The 9,422-nt window shown below is 42.7% G+C and overlaps 1 protein-coding gene across 1 annotated transcript in view; it reads left to right on the forward strand.

The window, feature by feature from the left end:
* The window catches only part of Adamts9 (ADAM metallopeptidase with thrombospondin type 1 motif 9), a 161,981-nt gene that overhangs the window by 31,786 nt on the left and 120,773 nt on the right, over positions 1-9,422 (forward strand). Inside the window, exons 8-11 of the mRNA XM_055628553.1 lie at positions 16-121; positions 3,213-3,359; positions 4,702-4,843; positions 7,985-8,089. Coding sequence (XP_055484528.1) covers positions 16-121; positions 3,213-3,359; positions 4,702-4,843; positions 7,985-8,089 — 500 coding nt within the window. The remainder of the gene's footprint in view (positions 1-15; positions 122-3,212; positions 3,360-4,701; positions 4,844-7,984; positions 8,090-9,422) is intronic.

A 9,422-nucleotide genomic window follows, 5' to 3' on the forward strand; every position in this document is an offset into this window, starting at 1 on the left:
CCTTCTTCCTCATAGGCCTTGCTGAGTTGGGTACCATTTGTGACCCCTACAGAAGCTGTTCCATTAGTGAAGACAGTGGGTTGAGCACAGCTTTCACAATAGCCCATGAGCTGGGCCATGTGTAAGTCATTCTATTTACAGTCTCCTAAACTTTGGCTCCTTCTTCACCAGTGACTATTTTCTTAACTTTAGCAGAGCCAAGACTTCAGAATAGGCTTCTCAGGACTGAAAGTACTGAGCCTTTGTGAGACATCCAGTAAAGGCCATTCACCCTCTTCAGGCCTAGTATGGTGTGTCTTTGGTTGAACTATTTATGTTATGCAAAGTCTTAATTTTTTTGTCCTCATACTGCAGACTCAAAGAAAGATACATTTTCAATTCCTTCTAACACAGCAAAGGATGAATTAGCTTGGAGAACTTTCTTGAATCGACATATATGTCCGGAAGGTTGCCTCAACATTGCTCTGGTGCACAGATTTTAACAAATCCAGTCATTCCCAGTGCTAGTTATATACATACATACATATATATGTATGTAACTCAGATACTTAGCACCTGTGGCAGTGATGTCCCTCCTTCAGAGAAGAAAGTGAACAACGATGCAGAAAAAGATCCATTTCCAGACTATGATCAGAAAGTGGCCATTCTGAGATAAGGTCCCTCATTTGTTTTTCAGAGAGAGGGCACAGAGAGGGGTATGAATTTACCAGAAATTATTCTGATTTCTGGGAACATTAGCATACTTCTGAAATGACTAAAAGCGTGTATCAGTTGTGTGTTTAAAATGGTTTTCTCAAGAGCATCAGGGTAGTGGAGCTGTATGGCCTCTTGAGTCAGATTTGGCCTTCTGTATAGAGCTGGCATTATCAGCAAAGAAAGCTTTTCAGTTCAAATGCTCTTCAAAGACCTCTTGTATGTGCTGTGCTAGGGAGAGAGTGAGACGTATGCACGCATGAACACACATACATGCACATACTCAGAAGTTCATTTCAACAAGTGCCTTTCAACCCGGTGTCAGAACGCATGTTTGCTGTTTTCTCCAAGGAAGCATTAGCAGAGGTTTAATGTTTAGGATGCAGACAAGTCTTTCAGTGTTAGCGGGCCAGACTGGCTTAGGTAGCATCTTCTTGACCCTTCTGATTCCTGAGACATATTCGTGAAATGCAGAGAATCCTCCAGATGACTTACATTTCCAGGCTCTCCGTGTGAGTGACAACATGACCTGAATTGATCAGATGACAAAAGCCTCTATCCATGGCTTGATCATCTACAAAGACTGGGGAACTGTGCACTCAGCCTTGGGTGTCTATAGGAGACTGGTTCCTGGACCTGTCATAAATACCAACCCCCACAGATACGCAAGCCCTTTTTATGAAGAAGCACTGAGTTTTCGTATCACCTGGGCTTATTTTGCTATATTTAGATGACTCATAATCTCTAAAACAACATAAGTAGCTGTGATAGTATATTGACTCGAGATGGGGGAAGTCCATACATTCAGTGCAGACACAAATGTGTTTTTTCCCTTTAACACTTTCCATTCACAATTATAGAACCAGTGGATGTGTGATTCATGGATGCAGTGAGTCAACGGCACCACTCACTACATCAAATAAGTGATGAAACGGAGTATCAAAAACACCGAATACCCATCCTTAGTATATTATGGCAGTGAACAGTCTTGATTGTTATTGGTCAGTGAGTAGTCAAAAAATAGTTATTACATCTCCCAAAGTGAGAAAATGTACTTGTTTAAATGAAAATAAGTTTCTGTTTATTTAGTATGAGGAAATAAGTGAACTCGAGTTTACCTAGTAATGGTGAGTTGGGAGTACAGGGGAGCTCCTGCTGGCCACAGAGAAGCAAGGCAGCAGGCTTGAGTGCTCTGCTCGCTCACATGAACTGTTCTAGGTAGGATCAGTGTTATGATGACTACCTAACTGGCACCTGAAAGCCAGAGAATATCTTCACTGAAGAAATAGGCTCTTCAATAATAAAATCTTTTAGTTAATTCATCTAATACAGATCACAGTTTTTCATCACTATTGGCAAACCAAAAGAACCTTTTTTTTTTTTTTTTTTTTTTTAAGAAAAAGAGATACAACACAAAAGAATTAGTGGAACAGATGCACAGGCTTTATTCCAGATTTTTCTTTTATAAGAAACAGGTCTATACCCTCCTATCTCTCTCATGTTTTCTGAGTTCAGCAGGAAGGAGGGAAGGGAATTCCTCTCTCAGTGCTAAATTAACCACATGATCAGTGTTCTGATTGACAACAGCCTTTCCCAAAGAGAAACGATGACCCCATGACCTTGTCACCTGGTGGATAATTGCCTGGGCTGGAAAGCTATGCGGGTCATAGAGGGGGTGTGCACTGAGGAAATGCTATCATTTTCCCCCCACTTCCTCTGGTGAAGCCAAGAATGGAAAGTATGTGTGAACGCTGCTGCCACCCGCCCAGGCCCAAGAGGACACTGGCAGTGCTCCAGAACCTCCCCTCAGGCAGAACGAGAAAGACTTTAAGAATCTTTTTATGCTTGGCTTTTCAGGAAGCCAGTTCCTGTCAGTTGGCATCTGCATGTGGATCCCCTTGCCATCTCTGCCGTCAGCTGGCTGGACTCGTATGGTCTTCGTGTCACTTCTTATGAATTCATGCACACACTTTACATGCCTTCATCATGATACTTTCCTTGATAAACACAGGCCTATCACTTGTCACCCTGGCCCAGAAATAGGAGATGCAAGGCCCATGGGGATCCCCTTGTAACAAAGTGTTTGGCTTCCTTTTATGACACTGATTTATTTTTTATATCGAGAACGGTATAGCATCCTGCCAAAATCTTGACTCTATGGATTCCCTTTTAACTGCCTATTAGCATTTCCAACTACGGTAGTCTAGCACCAACTACAGCACATTTAAAGCCTCTGCAAGTCCAAAAGGCATACTTAGACTCAACAAATGGCCTGTGCATACCTCTCTGCATTCATTCACTAAAGGCATTTACATCAAGTTGGGTTAAGAATCCTCTTGTGTTCTACGTTCCATCTTGAATTGTCTTACAATTTATTCTGTTTACCTGGGATTCAGATTCTTATCCTTAACACAATAGCAGTTATATATCTTTTTTCTTAGATTTCTTAAGCAACAATGCTAGTAGAAACCACTGGTGTGTTCTGACTAGTCTCATCATTATTTCATTATTGACTTTAGGTTTAATATGCCTCATGATGACAGCAATAAATGCAAAGAAGAAGGTGTTAAGAGCCCCCAGCATGTCATGGCACCAACCCTGAATTTCTACACCAACCCATGGATGTGGTCAAAGTGCAGCCGAAAATACATTACTGAGTTCTTAGAGTAAGACTTCAACCATCTATCTTTTCCTAACAGCCTCTAGTGCCTGGATTCTCAACCCTGTGTATCACAGCCCTTTTGGGGGTGGGACCAGCCTCTCACAGGCTCACATTCGCATTGTGATCCACAAGGCAGCAAAATTACAGTCACGAAGTAGCAATGAAATAATTTTATGGTTGGGGTCACTCTGACATAAAGAACTATATTAAAGGGTCACAACGTTAGGATGGTTGAAAACCGCTGCTCTAGTGTCTGGTCTATATGAAGTAAATCATTGGGGGAAAGAAAACTCAGAGTTTAGCATTCCTTTTGGGTTGTTGTTTTTTGATAATATTCCTTGGAAGAAGAGAAAAAAAAGTTATTCTAACATCTGTTAGTTCATAGCCTTGCCAGGGTTTGGAAGACTACAAACTGAAGTGAACAAAGAGTTAGATTCTTTGAGGGAATATACAAATAGTCCCTGAATTGGGGTAATGCTTTGAACTTTCCTGCAGATCTTTGGAGAGGGCTGTGAGGATGAAGGGCCAAAGTATTTTGTACTGCTAACCTAGTAATCGTGGCTTTGGAAGGAATAGGACAGTGAGAAGTTGCCAGGGAGAGTACATGATAGGAATGAGGGCATTGTTTTTATCTCTCTATCTCTCTTCTGCCCATCTCTTCATGTTTTTTACCTTTTTTTTTAAGGCTCCTCAAAGACCCAATTACATTATACAATGTCCACAGGTCACAGACTTAGGGCTCTCCTTTCCTGGAAGTGCCAAGGGTTGAACAATTGCCTTGGGCCACTGGTCTATATTTCTGCAAGCACAGACGGAGGGACCTTGTTAATCAGAACTTGCCTGGTGTAGGTTTTCCGGGAGAGATGTTTACAGAAACCTAGATGAACTGGAGGGCTGATGTTTTTCTCCCAAGCAGGTGGCTTGAGATGCAATCTTGCTCTGAGTCACTGATCCCTTATTCATCTTTCAACAAACACGTATGGAATACCCCTTGCTACAGACCAGGCCAAGTGCAAAGATAAACAGACACTAGCTGTGGCTCTAAGATGCTTACAGTCTACTGGGAAGGACTGTAAAAAGAAAAAAAAAATAAAAAAACTAAGCAGATACTGGCCCCTACAGGAGATCAGTGCTCCCTTCAGGCTTTGTTGTATGTGTAGAATATCTTTCTACAGAGGAATGTGTCAAAAATACAGCTTTCGCTTCTAGACTTACCCTTGACTAAACCTCCAATAAAGAGAATACAGCAAAGGCCAAAAGGAACGCTTCTTGCTGACATTTGATCCACGTGTGCTTTTCACCTGTATCTGCCCGTCTCACCATCTGTATGTTTCTGCTTCCTATAGCACTGGGTATGGCGAGTGTTTGTTGAATGAACCTGAATCCAGAACCTATCCTTTGCCTTCTCAACTGCCAGGCCTCCTCTATGATGTGAATAAACAATGTGAATTGATTTTTGGGCCAGGTTCTCAGGTGTGCCCATATATGGTAAGTGCTCAGGATGGTTTCCGACCTCCGCTGTTGATTTTGGGCTTGTTTGTGATCACATTTTCCCACTTGATTCTTACTCTAAATCAGTTACCCAAGTAAACTCAGAATGAACTTGCTACCAGTGTCCATGCCTGTGACAATGAGGCAGTGGTGGGCTCAATAGCTCAGAGGTCAGCCTGTGTTTTCTCATTAGACTCTCACCGTAGCTACACGGAGAGCTGCAATTGTCACTTGCACAAGGTGAGAAAGTAAGCCCAAGGTTGAGGAGGTTAGCTCATTGCTCTCGTTTTAAGCTCTTCAGGCTGTAAAAGTAACCTGAATTACAGGGACTCTTCTAGATCCAACACAGGGGATTCATGAGCTAACCATGGCTCCTTGATTTACTTTGTCAAGGGTGTGATCTGTGACCAACTGGGTCTTCAGTTTACTTCTGGTCATCATCTGGCTGTCTGGGTAACTGGATGTCTGACTCGTTGGGTGGCTGGGTGGTATTTTGATGTATGAGTCAAGGATCTGTGTAGATAAGTGGATTTATGCTTTGTGGGATGCCTCAGGCTATACCTTCGAAAAATGTGTGTTAGTTTCACTGAAGAGGGACTTCAGTAGTGGAGAGTGGATTGGGAACTATTAAGGATTTTATGGGAATGGTTTAAAAGTTCAAATAATTCCATCTAAAGTAATGTTCACATCTCTGTCACTCATAGAAAAATTAAGCCACTGGGCTGGGCTTGTTAGTGCCTATAATCCCCGTACTCAGAAAACTGAGACAGGATGCTAGAGAGCCAGCCTGAGGCTAGCATGAGCCAAGTAGTTCTGTCTCAAAACATCATAGAGTGGGAGAAGGTCAATGAGAGAAAGAGCAAGCACATTTCATGTTGCTTTTCAAAACTAAACTATTATATAGCAGTGAAAATACTAGATACTTAGGAATAGACAGCAAAATAGACAGTTTGATACCATATGTTTTCAACATCAAAAGGAGAAAGAAAAGTTCTAAAAATAAGTAAATAAACAGGTAGTTAGAGGTTTCTTTTTCTGTATTTAAAAATGCATTTCTGGTAACGTTTAAACTTTTCTCCTATAAGTATGGTTTGTTTTAATAATTAGGATAAAGTTAAAAATTCAGAACCATCTCTTTTATGCTTTAAAAAATTTTTATTTATTACAATTTATTAACTTTGTATCCCAGCTGTAGCCCCCTCTCTTATCCCATCCCAATCCCGCCCTCCCTCCCTCTTTTCCTCCCATGTGCCTTCCCCAGTCCACTAATAGGGAAGGTCCTCCTCCATCCCTCTGACCCTAGCCTATCAGGTCTCAACAGGACAGGCAGCATTGTCTTCCTCTGTGGCCTGGTTAGGCTGCCCACCCTCAGGGGGAGGTGATCAAAGAACCAGCCACTGAGTTCATGTCAGAGACAGCCCCTGTTCCCCTTGCCCCTGTTCCCCTTACTAGGGAACCCACTTGGATACTGAGCTGCCATGAGCTACATCTGTGCAGGGGTTCTAGGTTATCTCCATGAATGGTCCTTGGTGGGCGTATGAGTCTCAGAAAAGACCCCTGGGCCCAGAATTTTTTGTTCTATTGCTCTCCTTGTGGAGCTCCTGTCCCCTCCAGGTCTTTCCATCTCCCTCTTTCATAAGATTCCCTGCACTCTGCCCAAAGTTTGGGTATGAATCTCAGCATCTGCTTTAATACCCTGCTGGATAAAGTCTTTCAGAGGCCCTCTATGGCATACTCCTATCCTGTTCCCTGTTTTCTCCATCTTCTGAGATCTACCCCATTTGCCTTTCTGAATGAGGATTGAACATCTTACCTAGGGTCCTCCTTCTTGCTTAGCTTCTTTAGGTGATTTAGTCTGATTATCTTATATTATATGTCTAATATCCACTTATAAGTGCGTATATACCATATGTGTCCAGAATCATCAAGTATACCTTGAGGGACTGGAGGTTTGGCTCAGTTGATAAAACACTTCCCTTGAAAGCAGAAAGATCTGACTTTGGTCCCCAGAACCCATGTGAAAACGCTGTGCAGTGGCCCTGGCTTGCAACCCCAGTGCTAGCAAGGCAGAGACAGCAAAAGCCAGTATCTTGCTGGCCAGCCGGTCTAGCCCAAATGGTAAGCTCCATGCCAGTGAGAGACCCTGTCTCAAAGAATGTAGATGCTGTTACTGAAGATGATGTCAGGGCTGTCCCCTGGCTTCCACACACACTCATGTGTGAGCACACCTGAACATACACCAACACACACACACTTTGAAGAGAGCACCTTGTAATACTTAAGTACTTCCACGAAATAAGTCTTTACAGCAGTGCTCAGTAGAAGGGAGGAACTGCAAGATGTGTCCATGTGCTCCAGTCAATGGGAAGCTTAAATGCCGTGTGTCACTGCTGGATGCTTAAGCATCCGTACAGAAGCGCAGCAAACCCTGAAGACATGAGCATTGCTGAAGACAGGGTCACCTCTGGGGTAAATGGAGCATGAATGGGATGCAGGATGAGTATACGAGGCTTGGACTTGCTTGTGAATTGTTCCCTTTCTTAGCTTGGTAATGATGGGAACATAATTAGCCATTATGTTTGTCTTTTGTTTTTGTATTCAGGTAATATGTTTTAGCAATTTTTTTTTCTGTATTTCCTTCCACAACCTCCAGATTGTAACAATGGCTCATTACATGATTGTAGTATTATACACACCCACATACAAACACACATCCACATATGTGGGTACACATGCATGCACACAAACACACTTGTTTTGGAGGTAGGACAGAGCAAAAATTGAAGTCACAACCGCTTACAGAATCCCAGTATAATGCTGAGAATGATCCCTCATCCCTCTGACCCTCAGTCCCCTCATTAGTAACGTGGAGGCGGTGGCGGAGGCTGACAAAGGACCCTATGGTGTCATGTGTGTCTCAGAGGCTCCTTTACAGCAGCATAGCTCTCTCTCCCTGGAACAGAAATACGTCTTAGGTGGCTGCATTTTGGAATATTTTATAGTGATAAATAGATCATACCAAGAAAAAAAAAATCATGCCTTTGCAAGCCAACTTTTACCGCCGGCAGAGTGTGAGTTGAAAGGGATTCTTGCCCTGGGTGCTTACACTGCGTCTTGTCTTCCCCCCGAACGGCACAGATGCAGTGCAGACGGCTCTGGTGCAATAATGTGGATGGAGCACACAAAGGCTGCAGGACTCAGCACACGCCCTGGGCTGACGGAACTGAGTGTGAGCCTGGAAAGGCAAGTAACGCCCTGTGTTCCCTCTCCTCCTGAGACAGAAATGCTCCTGACTTGGGTGGATTCAGTGTGGTGTGGTGGCGGAGGGTGTCCCACAGTGTCTTTCAACGCACGTAGTCTTTTGATGGTGAAGGTATGGCCTACAATTCAGAGCCATGAAACTTAATTTTAATAGATAAACTACTTAGCGGGTGGTGATTTATTTTCTCTTCTGAGGATGGCACTGGAAAGCTATTATGACTGAGCACATTAGAATCAAAGAAATGCCAAAACACTGCAAGCCTGGTGCCTTCATTGCTATTTTACCAGGCATGTTGTTTTCTTTTGTATAGGGCCATGATGTCACCTGGCACATATCTAAAACCAGATTCTCATGAGCTGGTTTTGGTTTTAATGATTTCCACTAATTGGTTAATAACTAAACAGAACGCACGGTTTTGTGTGGGCCAGTGATAACAGAGTCCCATGTCATTAGGAGTATGATTAATCTAACACCTGCACCTGGTGTGCACCTGTGAACCCGTGAACACTAGCAATGGTTCCTCTTCTTCCTCTTCACACTCAACCATTTACTGCAGGAAAGCTTTACAAATGGGTCCACATGCTTGATCACTCTGTGGGGATGCAATCTGAGGCCACCATTTCCAAAACTCATGCCATCCTTATTTCTTACCTTTTCTCTCTCTTTCCATTTTTTTTTCTTTTTACTTTACTCCCTTTAAACAGTTTTGAATACCTGATTTCTTGTGCCTCTACCTTTACCTTGTAGATTTAATAATATCCAGGAAGTTTCCCTGAAGAAGCACTAAGAAATCAAGGACATCATTTTATTCTCCCTTACCTGATTTTATACATAGGGAACTGAAGAAAGAAATCATGTTTCCCTTGAGATTAGTCAGGTCATTTGGGGAAGAACTCCCCCATACCCTTCCAGGGTGGACTCTCCCTACCATGGTGCTGCCTCTTGCTTCTGAAGACAGTGGCTTGCTCAGCAAAGCCTGAGCAACAGGCAGACCCTTTGAGTACCTTCATTTTCCAATGGCCAAAAATGAGGGCTTCATTTTCATCACTTGTCTCTCAGGGTAGTCATGATAAAAGGAAGTAGAGGATGTATAAAGTATCTGGTTAAATTATACTTTTGAAGATGATTTTGAATTAAGTTGAGGACAAAGTCAGCTCATCCTCTTACTTACCCAGGACTGGGTTCTAATTAATTCAAAGGGCAGCTTTCCCAAGTAATAGCCTAGCAAGAAACAATAGTAATAGCTTCTGGAACCTTCATTATCAAAAGAAAGAAAGAAAGAAAGAAAGAAAGAAAGAAAGAAAGAAAGAAAGA

This window comes from Psammomys obesus, unplaced genomic scaffold, assembly GCF_907164565.1.
Source record: "Psammomys obesus unplaced genomic scaffold, mPsaObe1.curated_primary_1811, whole genome shotgun sequence".
Taxonomy (NCBI): Eukaryota; Metazoa; Chordata; class Mammalia; order Rodentia; family Muridae; genus Psammomys; species Psammomys obesus.